At 45.9% G+C, this 14,255-nt stretch overlaps 1 protein-coding gene across 5 annotated transcripts in view; it reads left to right on the forward strand.

The window, feature by feature from the left end:
* PHKA2 (phosphorylase kinase regulatory subunit alpha 2) overlaps nucleotides 1-12,361 on the forward strand; it is a 50,149-nt gene extending 37,788 nt beyond the window's left edge. Inside the window, exons 28-32 of one of the 5 annotated variants that reach the window (XM_071812560.1) lie at nucleotides 2,714-2,761; nucleotides 4,636-4,803; nucleotides 7,394-7,447; nucleotides 9,437-9,637; nucleotides 12,096-12,361. In XM_071812560.1, coding sequence (XP_071668661.1) covers nucleotides 2,714-2,761; nucleotides 4,636-4,803; nucleotides 7,394-7,447; nucleotides 9,437-9,637; nucleotides 12,096-12,173 — 549 coding nt within the window. In that variant the 3' untranslated portion in view covers nucleotides 12,174-12,361. The other 4 variants (XM_065857979.2, XM_065857983.2, XM_071812564.1 and 1 more) reach the window with 4 other exon arrangements.
* Nucleotides 12,362-14,255: the final 1,894 nt, after the last annotated feature.

The raw sequence follows: 14,255 nt of genomic DNA on the forward strand, positions 1-14,255 counted from the left end.
ACTTTAAAACAGCTCTTACATAATCTTTAGCTAAGGAAAAGTCAGATGTACAAAGTGAAGCTTTCATGCAAACAGTTTTCATTCTTGTACTCTGCCAAAGTTGCTGAAGTGTTCCACATGCCTTTTGGAAAAGATATACTTGGAAAAGAAATCTTGGTTTCTAATCTCCTTGTTTTGTTTCTTCAGGAATGGAGTATGATTGCTGCTAGAATGTGTGCGTATGTATATATACATGTGTATATATATATGTATATGTGTAAGTTCAATACTTTAAATTACACAGCAACTGAGTATATGGAGAGATATCACAGAAAACACAGCCAAAATATTCTGAATGCATGTGACGGGTTGTTAGATAAATGGGAAGGTAGTGGTCAACTAAATACCTTTATAAGAAAGGTTCTGTATTTTTCAGCCTGGATTATTCAGCCTGGAGAAGGCTCCAGGGAGATCTTATTGCAGCTTTTCAGTATATAAGGGGGGTTTACAGAGAAAGATGAAGACATGCTTTTTGCCAAGGCCTGTAGTGACAGGACAAGGGACAACTGTTTTCAACTGAAAGAGCGTAGATTTAGATTAGACGTAAGGGAGAAATTCTTCACCATGAGGGAAGTGAGGCACTGGCATAGATTGCCCAGAGAGGTGGTAGATGCCTCATCCCTGGAAACAATCAAGGCCAGGCTGGATGGGGCTCTGAGCAATTTGGTCTAGTGGAAGGTGTCCCTGCCCATGGCATGGTCCTTAAATGTTCCTTCCAATGCAAACCATTCTATGATTTTATATTAGAACCTATTTTTTAAAGACCCTCTTAACAAGCAAGTTTAACAAGAGGCTGTTTCTATAAGTTTCTGAGGAAGTATGTGATATTTTCCTTTGACTGTATGAAACAGATTTGCTCAATAAGCCTTCAGAAAAGAGTGGCATTTCTGCATGGTCTTAATGTGGATGGTGACAATAAAGATCAGTTAATGATCCTTCATAGGACATGATAAGGCAGGGAAGCGAAGGTGCCAGTGAAACGTGTGGAGTCTTGTCTCACGAGACTTGGTCACCATGTTTGAGCTGTGCTGCTTGCCTGAGCATCATTGTGGCCAAGCCTTGTGGTACAAGAGTTGCTGTGAAGGTACTGCCAGCTGCTTCCCAACAGCTCTGAAGTGTTTTGGGCCCCTGACTACAGGAAAGACACTGAGGTGTTGGAGAGAGTTCAGAGAAGGGCGGAGAAGCTGGTGAGGGGCCTGGAGCACAAGTCTGATGAGGAGCGGCTGAGGGAACTGGGGCTGTTCAGCCTGGAGAAAAGGAGGCTGAGGGGAGACCTGATCGTTCTCTGCAACTACCTGAAAGGAGGTTGTAGCATGGAGGCGGTTGGTCTCTTCTCCTGAGCAGCAAAGGATAGAATGAGAGAAAATGGCCTCAAGTTGCACCAGTGGAGGTTTAGATTGAATATGAGGAAAAACTTCTTCGCAGGAAGGGTTGTCTGGTACTGGAACAGGCTGCCCAGGGAAGTGGTGGAGTCACCATCCCTGGAGGTGTTTAAAAGGTATTTAGATGAGGTTCTCAGGAACATGGTTTAGTGCCAGAGGTAGGTTATGGTTGGACTCGATCTTGAGGGTCTCTTCCAGCCATAATGATTCTATGATTTGGGGGCTCAGCCTGAGCAGGGCTTGCTGTCATATGGTGGGTGTCTGACTTGTGGACCTTTCCAGGAAGGAAGAGGGACTAGGCACTAGGTGGCAGCACATTATTGTTTTAAATACAGAGGTCGACCTGGACTGAAACACTTGGAGGTTTGTTGAGGTGGGAAAGGTGTTTCCTGCATTGCTTTTGCATTAGATGGAAACCTGGTATTTTGGCACAGAGGAAGACTTGACCGGTTTTGTTATTGTTCCCCCCATCTTTCCATTCATGCTGCCTCCTGCCACGTCTCACTGCATTCTCTGAAAAATTCACTAATTTAATGTCATTTTATTGGGGCGGAATCAATTTTGCATTACAAGGAACATTTCAAGTACTTGTGCTAATATGTCCTTGCACCAGACCTCAGGTGTTGAGTGGCTGTAGCTCTCTCATTTTCTGCAATTGTTTCTGGAGTCTGAACATCAAGCCTTTGCTTGGGTCTGAACCATTAATACTTAAATAGGCGATATGGCTTAGGGTAGACAGTTACAGAAAAGTACTGCAAGCCTGAGGTGCTACATCCACATTTCAGCAAAAATTTTGCCTTGTAGCTCTTTGTTTAGTGCTGCCCACCCAGTTGGCAGCCCTCAGACCTTCTGCAGCAAGATGGCCTACTGCTGCAAAGAGAAGCTGCTGACATTGCAATGAATGGGGAATGCAAGTGGGAAGCTTGGGATTTTTTTTCCCACCCCTGAGTCACGAGGAATGTTTTGCATGCGACTTAAAACGTCGCGGTTTGTGTTGGCCATGCTTGGAGCTCAGTGAATGGCGTGGGCAGCTTGTGGCTCCACCACAACCAAGCAGGCTTCTGGCATGGTGAGATATGCCTCTTGGTGACACTGGACATCAGCAGCAGCTGCCCCAACATCAGCTGAGGTGCAGCACTGCAAGAGGCCAGGGGCTGCCATGCTTTTTGCTGGGGTACCTGAGCTTATTCCACGTTTCTTGTCTTCACACGGATGGGTTACTTAACCTTGTTTGCATCCTGTTCTGTCATGGCTGTCTGTCTGATGTGTTGGTGTCTGTTTTTGTTTTGTAGTTCTTTCGTGAGGGCCACTCCATGTCCAGCAGCATGTTCACTTCCATGGTAAAACACCGTCTGCAGCTCTGCACTTGCTCTTCGCCCCGTGTCTGTGTGTGTGTGCAAGGTCTTAGCTCTAGACACCTCTTGTGGCTTCTCCCGTGTAAAAACTTGTTTTCAAACCCTACCTCTTTGTCTTGTTCATCTTCATTGGGAACCAGTTCTCATTGGTAATCTTTTAATAGTAGTGGAGTCTCACCTTTAGATCCACTTAGTTCTTCAGAAGCTTAAGCATTTCTAGCAGATAAAACACCATAGCAGATTTAGCTACTTGATGGTGGATTATGTTGCAAGTGTCATCAGTACTTAAAAGTAATATAGTGTTGATAAATGCTGGCAGTTTCTGGACAGTAATGAACCCAGAATAGCTTCAGGTTCTTGAGACAGCAGGTTTATGGGCCTGGGTATCTCCTCAGGCAGTCATCTTCATTCAGGGCAAAAAACTGTAGCTCTTTTAAGCTCTCACTGTTAAGATAATTGTTTAAATATTTTACCAACAGAATCATGAACAATTTAAAGTAAGTCTGAGGCTCCAAATCTGTCATGAAGAGATGGAAGGTTTGCAGCTATGCGTGCACTTTGAAATGGCGATTGTGATTTGTGGTCACAGACTCGCTGTCGATGGCACACCTCCCCCACGTCCTAAATACACAACTGCAGAGTGCCACTGACCCTGTGGCCTGGTTTGACAGCTGCCAGCTTGCTTTTGCATCTCTCTTCCCACACACCCATGCAGAAAGGCAGGCTTCAACTGAGTGTTTGATCCAAATGCACAGAATTGTTCAGTGAGATCTTTGCTTCCCTGAACCACCTGAGTAGCCAGATTAATTATCGTGTGCAGATGGATTTCTTTGCTTTGCCACCCACCCTCCTGCTGAACTCCTGCATCCCCTTCCTCTACCCAACAGGGTGCAGGAACTTCTGTCTGTCTCAGGAATGGCATCCATCACACCATCCAGGGAACACCACCTACGCCTCACTGACACCAACAGGAGTCAATATGGACTTTGGTTGCATTTGTCAGCCTTTTTGCAGGGCGTGGCTATGTAGAGTCAGGGAGCCTATCTTTTGCAAATGTACAGCTTTTGTTCTAGTTTCTCACCCTCCCCAGAACTTTGCTCAGGCAGTTCCTTACTCAGAGATGGTGGGATTTGCGTTGGAGCTGTCAGTGAAGTCCTTTTTGGGCTGAAAGTAATAGGTGTGCAAAAAGGAAGGAGGAAACAGAAGAGCACTGTCTCAGGGAATGCAAAGAGTAGGCAGACTGCATGTGTGGAAATGGGAACAAGAATTTGGTGGTAATGCCACAACTTTGAAGATGATTTGCTGTCTAATTTAGTCTCCAAGTCTGGTAGAGTAAAAAAAATAGAGCAATTCTGACAACAAAGGAAACAAGACTCATACTTACAGAGAGGCAGGCATGATGATTGCACGGTCACATGAAGTCAGTTTTTAATCTACTTAATTTAGATGTCTTGTCTTGCTGGATTCATGGACCCTTTCGTTCTCTTACAACATGGAGCCTGAAGTTTGAGTCAGACCTATCCTGCAAATCTTGCACACCAGTGACACTGACCTGGCATCCAACTCATAGTTGTTAAAATCGTCATGCCCTGTGTTGAACCAAGCAGGGAAGTTTACTGGGTTAGGCCTTGTGGAACTGCTTGTCTGTTTTGTTGAGAAGTAGTTGAAGTACTGGACAAGCGAAGCTTGTTGTGAATGGAAGAGAAAGGAATCAGTCTTGCTCAGTCATCTTGGATGACATCATGGCCTGTATTTTTTCCCTGGTTCTGAGGTAGCTTTGTAACAGAATGATGTATTCACCAGGAGTAGCACTAATGGTGGTAGAAAGCAACTAACCAAGGCTTTGATGTTTCTTTCAGAGGGGCAGTACTCCATCATCTCCCACTAGTACCTCTCCTGCTGGCTCCAGTGGGAAAACAAGCTGGGGTGACCGAAAAGGGCAGTGGCTGCGCAGAAGGAGGCTTGATGGTGCTATTAACAGAGTTCCTGTTGGCTTTTATGAGAAAGTGTGGAAAATCCTTCAGAAGGTAAGTTGGCAGCTGTGAAGGGCAGGAAGCAAGCAAGCTCTATGGTAACTTGGGGATGCAGAGGTCCAGAGGTGACATGTAGCTGGGAGGTGAAGTTGCTCTTCAGTTGGAAGACTGGTAGAAACTGGAGTCATTAGTAGTAGTGTGTCTCTTGGGGGAAAAAAAAAAAAAAAAAGGTCCAGTTCTTCTTAATATTTTTATCAATGTTTTGGACAAGGGAATCGAGTGCACCCTCAGTAAGTTAGCAGACAACACCAAGTTGGATGGGAGTGTTGATCTCCTGGAGGGTAGGAAAACTCTACAGAAGGAACTGGACCAGTTGGATCCATGGGCTGAGGACAATTGTATGAGGTTCAACAAGACCAAGTGCCGAGTCCTGCGCTTGGCTCACAACAACCCCAGGCAGCGCTACAGGCTCTGGGGAAAGTGGCTGCAAAAGCTACCTGGAGGAAAATGACCTGGGGGTGTTGACTGACAGCTGGCTGAACATGAGCCAGCAGTGTGCCCAGGTGGCCAAAAGGGCCAACAGTGTCCTGGCTTGAATCAGGAATAGTGTGGCCAGCAGGACTAGAGAAGTGATTGTGCCCCCGTACTTGGCTCTAGTGACGCCGCATCTGAATCCTGTGTTCAGTTTTGGGCCCCTTGCTACAGGAAAGACACTGAGGTGTTGGAGAGAGTTCAGAGAAGGGCAATGAAGCTGGTGAGGGGTCTGGAGCACAAGTCTGATGAGGAGCGGCTGAGGGAACTGGGGCTGTTCAGCCTGGAGAAAAGGAGGCTGAGGGGAGACCTGATCGCTCTCTGCAACTACCTGAAAGGAGGTTGTAGCATGGAGGCGGTTGGTCTCTTCTGAGCAGCAAAGGATAGAATGAGAGAAAATGGCCTCAAGTTGCACAGGGGAGGTTTAGATTGGATATTAGGAAAAATTTCTTCACGGAAAGGGTTGTCAGGCATTGGAACAGGCTGCCCAGGGAAGTGGTGGAGTCACCATCCCTTGGGGGTGTTTAAAAAACATATCAATGAGGCTCTTTGGGACATGGTTTAGTAGTGGACTTGGCAGTGCGAGGTTAGTGATTGGACTCAATGATCTTAAAGGTCTTTTCTAACCAAAATGATCCCATGATTCTATGATTAACACAAGTTCATGCATTTGTTTGGAAGAGTATTTTGCTCTGAAACTGTCGGTGCTGAATTTTGTCTGAATGGTTCTGTTCCAGCACTGTCTTATTTTGCCTCCCCCACAGCCTAATGCAAGTTGTGGTCAGTGCTGTTGAGGAGCACTGCTATGTGGTGCAGTTCATGTGCTCCAGGTCAGAAAGGCTGTGAGGAATTAAGTTGGAAACTGCACTGACTCTTCCAAAATGTCTTGAGATCTCTTGCTGGCTCTTCTGAGCTGTATGGCATTCTTAACATTTTGTTGTTCTCTTTTGCTTTGTTTTTTTTTTTTTTTAAGTAAAAAGTAAGTCTGTGGCAGCACCTTGGGATTCAGGAGTCTGGAAATGTGTTGAAGCAGCTCTCCAGGAAGGAGGAGAGGGGAATTATGAATTTTTACTAATTTCAAAGTGATTATGCACCTGTTCTTCTGCTTTGCTGGATGAAATCCAGCACACAGCACCTTGCCGCACTGAGCTGTTCATGCGTGCACAGTTGGGAAAAATGTGCATCACCAGCTCAGGTTGAGGTTGATTGTCCTTCTAAAATCACTTATGCTGAAGCTGTTAGTGTTGACGTCGGCCAAGATGAGTCACATATGACCTTGTGGCTATTTACTAACAGGACCTTTCAATGGGGTGAGCGTCACTTCTGTCCTCGCCTAACGTCATAGCTGGGACTATTAGAATGGTTTTCTGGCTATTAAAATCAATTGTGCTTATCGAAGTTGTCTTCAATATTTCATTCTTAAACTCTCTTTGGACTATTCATAAAAAAAGCTCACTCCTCTTTGTGTGTTTTTGTATTTCGGGTACCCAAAAGTGTCATTCCTTCCCTGTCTTCTCAGAATTTAGGTTTTGTCACTCTTTTCTTGTATACCACTTGATATTTCTAACACAACCTCGCCCCCACTGTTGGTGGCCCATGTCCAAGCACCACAACATGTTGACATCTTTGAGTTGTGGTGCCCTGGATCTGAGACACTTAAGTCAGTGTTGTTTTAGTGAAAATGAAAACTGAATGTTCTCACTTTTGTAGTCTGTTGTCGTGCTTTTGCATTTTCTTTTATTTCTGCATCCTTTCCTACAGAATGTTCTCATTGATTTGTTTTCCTCCTTTGTGTGCCTCTTGCTGTAGTGGCTTTCTAAGCACTTTCCTCCCCATCAGTATCTGGGCTGGAGCCCAACATGCTCTCTGAGGGTTGTGTCAGGCTATTCTAACATTTGCCAGGTTACATAATAACTTTTTCAGCAAAGGTGACATAATATTTTTAATAGATTTTATTGTCATTGTTTGGGGTTTTTTATGGATTTTTGTGTTTGGTGGTTTTGTTTGTTTGTTTTTCACTGAGGGTTGCTACACACTGCCTGGTATCAGAGGACACTCAGATTCGCTTGGAAGAACTGAATTTCTGTTCATTGTCTAAATGTTTTTGTTTCAGTGCCATGGTCTGTCCATTGACGGGTATGTCCTTCCTTCTTCAACCACCAGAGAGGTACAGTAAAATGCCAACGGTTTCATAGCCCCATGACTGAATGTTTGGTTTGACAGTATAAGACATAGTGGGGCTGCTGTTAGAGATCGTCAGTGTTAAGAAGGTTAGAAGATCTAGACCTTCCCTCCAACACTTCTGCCAGTGTCTCTGGGGCCGTGCAGATGAGTTCCTGCCAGGCAGGCCTGGGAGCATCTTTCTGTAGGTTTTCCCTTTATCGAGCCTGCCCTCCGCATGCCTGCACTGACCCCACGGGGAGTGCTTGGCAGAGGGTGCCTGATGGCTGCCCCTGGGGCAGGGGTAGGTGACCATGCAGCCATGTTGGAATGAAGCAGACACATTGCTTGCCACTTATTTTTTTTTAATATGCTGCTGAACATGAGCTGAATGTGCTGAACATGAGCCAGCAATGTGCCCAAGTGGCCACAAAGGCCAACAGCATCCTGGCTTGTGTCAGGAATAGTGTGGCCAGAAGGACTAGGGAAGTGTACTCAGCCCTGGTGAGGCTGCACCTCAAATTCTGTGTTCGGTTTTGGGTCCCTCACTACAGGAAAGACATTGAGGTGCTGGAGAGAGTTCAGAGAAGGGCAGCGAAGCTGGTGAGGGGTCTGGAGCACAAGTCTGATGAGGAGCAGCTGAGGGAACTGGGGCTGTTCAGCCTGGAGAAAAGGAGGCTGAGGGGAGACCTGATCGCTCTCTACAACTACCTGAAAGGAGGTTGTAGCATGGAGGGGGCTGGTCTCTTCTCCCAAGTAGCAAGTGATAGGAAATGGCCCCAAGTTGCACCAGGGGAGGTTCAGATTGGATGTGAGGAAAAATTTCTTCACAGAAGGGGTTGTCAAGCATTATAACAAGCTGCCCAGGGAAGTGGTGCAGTCACCATCCCTGGAGGTTTTTCAAAGGTGTTTAGACGAGGTTCTTAGGGACATGTCTTAGTGCTAGACATAGGTTATGGTTAGAATCGATCTTGGTGGTCTCTTCCAACCGAAATGATTCTATGATTCTACCAGCAGCCAGTGTATTTTGGCATCTCAGTCTCAAAAGTAAATACCAATTAAGGATGGTTGTTTCTGACCAAAGCTTTGATTTTAAATCCATAACCTTTCCTTTTTTTTTCCCCTTAGTTGGATTTCTGCTCTGTCTTTAGGTGCACTGGCAGGTTTCAAATTCGTATCTATAAAACAAACTCTTGTGAACAGTAATCCATCAGCACAAGAGAGGTGCTTGTGTGCCTGAAGCTGTTTTCCTGTCTGATTCCCTCAGATTTGTCTCTGAGTTCCTTCTCTTTTGAGGGACGGTGGTAACAGCTGAAGAAAGGAGCTGGAATTTTCTGCCAAATTTAAACCTTTTTATCAGAATGAGGAGCTTTGTTTATTCCTATTGTGTAGATAAATAGGCTTATATTTTTAGCCTGTCAGACCTAGACAGTTTCTAATTTTGCTGTTTAAAGGAATCAAATGAAATAAGCACAAACCTCCTAAGGCAGCAGCCTTTCTTTCATGTAGCACCCGCAGAGCTGTGCCGGTGCAAATTAGGCTGCTCTACAAACAATATGGCTGTATCTCTGTGTGGAACAGCATTCCCTCTAAGCATGTGGTTATTTTTAAAGCTCCATAGCAATTTTGGCTTTGCAACTAACCTGTGATGCCAGAAAGATAGTTACAAGACAGAGTGCACAAAACTGCGGCATGAGGAGCGAAGAGTTAATTTGCCAGCCCGGCACCAGCAGTCCTGTATGCAGCTAAACCGTGTGTGTGACGGGTTGCAGGGCTGGAGCAGCCTTCTGGAACTTGCATAACTGTTTGCAGGATCAGGGCCTAGCAACACAGAAAGTTTCTGGAAGTGCTAAAGCCGTGCAAACATTTTGTTCGCTTCAGTCAGTCTACCCCCACGTGCAGAGAGGAGCATATGTTCAAGGACTCGCAGAATGCGGGGAACTAGTCTTTTGGATTTGTCAGTTTTTTTCTTTCCATTTCCACTCCGACTTGCCAGATGACCCCGTGTGAAATCAAGTTTGCTGTGCACGTGGAGTCAGTGCTGAACCACGTACCCCAGCCCGAGTACAGGCAGCTCTTGGTGGAAGCGATTCTCGTTCTCACCTTCCTCTCTGACGTCGAGGTGAACAGCATCGGGGGCATCATCCATGTCGATCGAATCGTGCACATGGCCAACGACCTGTTTCTGCAGGAGCTGGTGAGTTCGAAGGGCAGTGGTGGGAAGCCTCCATGTTTGAAAATTGTCCCCTGCTCCTTTTTTAATACGTGTGATGAGCTTGATCTTGTCCTTGTTTTTTCCGCTACAAAGACAGACCAAATTGCTTAAGTGTCTTCTGGAAATATATTTGGAAAACTAATTTAAGAATTGTGCAAGCTTTAAAAGGAATAAAATTGTAGCAGCTAACAAGCTCTGAACTAAGTGGTTAGACTAAAGTGAAGTTTTGCTTTACCGAGGAATTACAATTACCAGTATTTGAGTAATTCTACCCGCCTCCCCCAAAGGACAAAAATCTGTGAAGTTATATGTTCCTCATTTACTTACACTGATCCAAGTAAGTCATTTGGGTCCTATAATAATCCTGATTAAGGTTTTCATGAGGGAAGGGAGAATTGCTTTCAGTATTCAGCACAAATGCAAAATCATTATGTGATGGGTTTTTTCCAATAAATAAGCATGCACGCCTGACTTTCCCTACTTCTGTGCTTGTGTCTTTTCAGAAATCATTTGGAGCTACTGGTAGCATCTTGGAGAAAGATGTAGCTACAGGAATTTGCCACTTTTTTTATGACAGTGCTCCCAGTGGGGCTTATGGCACCATGACATACCTAACAAAAGCCATAATTATTTATTTACACGATTTCCTGCCTAGCACAGGCTGTGCGATGCAATAAGTGATGCCTTGTGCAGGAGGGAAGGCTCAGAAGCCCTTTCTACCCATTTCCCTGCCATGAACCTCTTGTGTAGTTGCTGCATGTGTTTGTGCCGTGCACTACCTCAGCCTGTTACACTAGTTGTCATGTTACGTGCACGCCTACCTGTGGGGGGCCAGGAATTTGGCCTGGTTTTAAGAGCATGCACAAGAAATAACAAATAATGAGGCTTATTCTGCCCAAAGTGCGTAAATGTAACTCATATTAAATTAGCAGGAATTATACAGTTCTGCCAAGGGGAAAAGAGATTACTCTGTGGAGATCAAAAGGCATAATAAAACAAGGGAGCTGTAGCTCAGCCATAAAGTCTCCCATATAAGGGAAGTGATGGAATTCATTAATTTTTCTCCTGCTTTGTGCAAATGTACATCATTGTGAATCACTAATGCACAGTGTGAAACATCCAGGGAAATGCAAATTAGAGGAGCAGGAATAACTTGAAATAACCAGGTGATATTTCTAATACACGTTTGTCCTGATTCTCAGCTCATTTGCACCTAGTCAGTGCAGGGCTAACACCAATAGAGACAAGTGTCTTACAGTACCCACTAATTCGAGAGGATGGCCTCTCTAGGGAAGCTGCAGCTCTCTTTAATCGGAACAAAATCACTTCCGTCCCTGCATCCCCAAGGCTTTTGAGGCAAAATTTCGAGACTCCAGCTTCTCCAAGGTGACAGACAGTTCTATGCCTGTAATCCATTCCTGTGAATGGAACAAAATAAACCTCTCCCACTCGGACACCCTTTCCAAATCTCCTGATCCTTTCCCTTGCAAATAGCCTCAGAGTTAAGAATGGCATAATTGCCGCCTTTCCAGCACAGCATGAGTTTATGGAAGGCTTTGATGTTTCTCCTTTTTGTTTTTCTTTTTTCAGTTTAAAGTTGCACTTACCACATGCAGTTAGGGATGGGCTGCCTGGAAATCTCCCTTCAGACAGCTCCCAGGTTAGTGCCTGCACCTTGAGTCTGTCCACTGGAAACCAATTTCTGTGGCTGCTCCGAGCTGCTGCAAGGAGAGCAGGTGTGTCCTGCAGGATATTAGCTCCGTAGGTATTTAAACTGAAAGCAGAGGTAGCCTGCCTCTGGAGGGAAAACCCCTGCTTTCCCTCAGGTGTCGGCTGCGGTTTTCCTTGTGCTGCCAGCACTGCTGGTTTTGCCACCAGCCAGCTGGCATCTGGCTGACGGCTCAAGAAAAAGTGGCTGTGGCTTTAGCCACGGGCTCCTCAGCAGCACTGGGATGTGCCGACACCACTGCCGGGTGAGCAAAGAGGATCAGAGCGATTCTGCCTTGCCAGCTAGGGGGAAACTAGCAGATATGGCCTGTAAAAAGTACGTATATTCTGTGCTAATAAGCCTGATAAGAATATTTCTGTGAGACCACTCTCTACTCTTTCAAAACAACTAGGCCATTTTTACAGGATTTGAAGATTTTTTTTTTTTTTTTTTTTTGGCAAATTAGTACCTGGTGCTATTGAGAAGAAGGTTTTTGGTTCCAGTTTCATTCAGGTATCTGAAATACCTTGATGAAAGGAGGGAAGTGAACCCCTGTCTCGCTTGCCAGTGGCCATCATCCATGGTCCTGGGGAGGCAAAGCTCCCAATGGCAGTGCCACCCTTCCTGCTGTCCCTCCACGGAGCTGCTGCTGCTGCTGTAACAACGTCTGGACACTGGCTGAAGAGACCAAAGGTGTGGGAAGCCTAAGGAGATTAATTCATGTTTTTGCAGAGACCAGGAGAGCCTGGGAGAGGCACATACTGTGTTCACCACCGTGAAAACTGTGGGACTGCCGAGGGGCTGGTCTAAAGGTGTGGTTCAGGTACAGTTAGCCCTTGGGTGTAGAAGTAATTTGATTGGCATGGTGCCTGTTTTGTAGGATTTTGCCTTCATTATGTTTTGTTTCATTTTTTCTTTTCATCTGTATTGTGAAAGATCACTTAACTTGTTTCCCAGTAAATAAAAGGAAAATCCTTTGTCTAATGTAAGCAGATAAATGTTCCAGTGCAGAGTGTGAGCACACAAGAGCCTGTGTAATAGTTTCTGGTTCTACTCAGCATCGAACAGAAAGGCAGTAGGAGCAGTTACTTTTGCTTTTCTTGTTGAATCCCAGATTGAGAACTGCAAGATGATTTTCCCTCAGACTCTTGTTTTGTTTTTTTAAACCTACAGTGTTATCTTGTTTTCAGAAACAAGAAGGGTGATATAGTTGGTTTTACATTCAGCTGCATTGAAGTCTAAAACCATTGAGCCTACAGCAAAACATACCTGGACACCCCTTAACTCTTTAATGGGAGTACCACTGGTATCTTTAATTTGAAATTCATAGTATGACCTAGGTTTTGGTACATTTATGATCATCATGATCAGTTATCACATGGAGTGCTGGCACTCAGGTAGTATTTATGTGGTAATTTGAAGAGTCTGGGTACCTGGTGGTGAAGGGTGGGATTCAGAAACACAACACCAACAGAAGGGAAACTGGTGCTTCCTCCAGATCAGGCACAGCTGCAAGTTGCTGCTGTGTTACTACTCAGAGCGAAGGACCATTCCAAATGGAAAGTAGCATTTTAGTGCAAATCTAATTAAGCAAATTGGGTTTTTATATAAACCCCCTGCTTTATATAGACCCCCCTGCTTTGCTGAGGATCCACCTGTGTGTGTGTTAAGCTGTTGCAGAGCAGAGCTAGCACCGGCGGTGGTGAGGGTGTGCTCCCAGTTAAAATATGTGACAGCTTTGCAGTTTGTGCCGGGCTGAGCTAATTGGCAGAGGCTCAACTTGGCCATTGGGCATCCCAGGGGAGCCTGCAGAGGATGACATGGCCAACTCCAAGTCCCTGGAAAATTCATCTATGGGAGGAAGGCAAACAGACACATTCTGTGCCTCAGAAATAAGGGCACTGATGAATTAAAAGAGACCTACCGGAGACCTAAGTCTTTCTAGTCTGACGGGCACTGCTGCCCTGAGCAGTTTGCAGCTGTGGAGACAGAAGCACCTCCACGGCCCTGGGGGAAGCCAGCGGTGTCTGCAGACAGAACTGAGGCTGACTGGGGGCACTGGCCAGAGCAATGAACCGTGTCCAGCTCAGAGCACGTACCCCATGCTGGCCCCAACCCAACCCCACCAGGCCAGCGCCCACCCTGCTTGCTGGCTTGGGGCTGCTGTGCAAAGGACATAGGTTTGTCAAACTGGACAGGTCACAATCGGTCCTAATCCCATTCGGCTGCTGCTCCTACAAGCAGATGTGAACACTTGATGGTTGGAGAATGAAATTTGCCTGGCTTCTGTCCTGCTAATTGTGGTCTCCTTGCTCGGGGAAAGAGCCCTGGTCATTCCTGGGAGGTGAAGGGGAGCTGGGCAGTCCCTAGGAGTTCTAGAAAGGGATGGTCGCTTTCTGTGGTGAGTCATGGGACATCTGGGCTGCACCCCTGCAGGGACGGGGCACTGCGGGACTGTGTCACCCCTGTGGCAGCAGCCAGGGGCTGGAGTCAAGTGGGAGCCTGGGTCAGTCCAGGTCCAGCTTAAAAAACTTCCTGGTGTGGTCCAGAGGTAGGAGCAGAGTTGTTCAGAAAGTGAGGGAAAGGGAGATGCCACCAGTGGTGGCACCTTCACCTGTACGGCAAGAGTTTGTGCACTTGGCTGCAGACTGATTCCGTCCCTGCTCAAAGGACTGCTCACATCTGTAATATTAGGTAGCTGCTTCATAAAACAGTGGAATATAGCAAAAAAAGAACGATTGGGAGTTGGGGTTATGGAAAAAGAGCTTCAGCTGGAGCAGTTTTGATTTAAGTACAAGTAGCCGGGGTCTCTCCCACTCCTAGCTTTAGTCTGGAGTGGTTTTTATTTCTGGCATTACATGTTTCACAGTTACTCCCCCCTTCTTCCGTTAG

This window comes from Patagioenas fasciata, chromosome 1 (genome assembly GCF_037038585.1).
Source record: "Patagioenas fasciata isolate bPatFas1 chromosome 1, bPatFas1.hap1, whole genome shotgun sequence".
Taxonomy (NCBI): Eukaryota; Metazoa; Chordata; class Aves; order Columbiformes; family Columbidae; genus Patagioenas; species Patagioenas fasciata.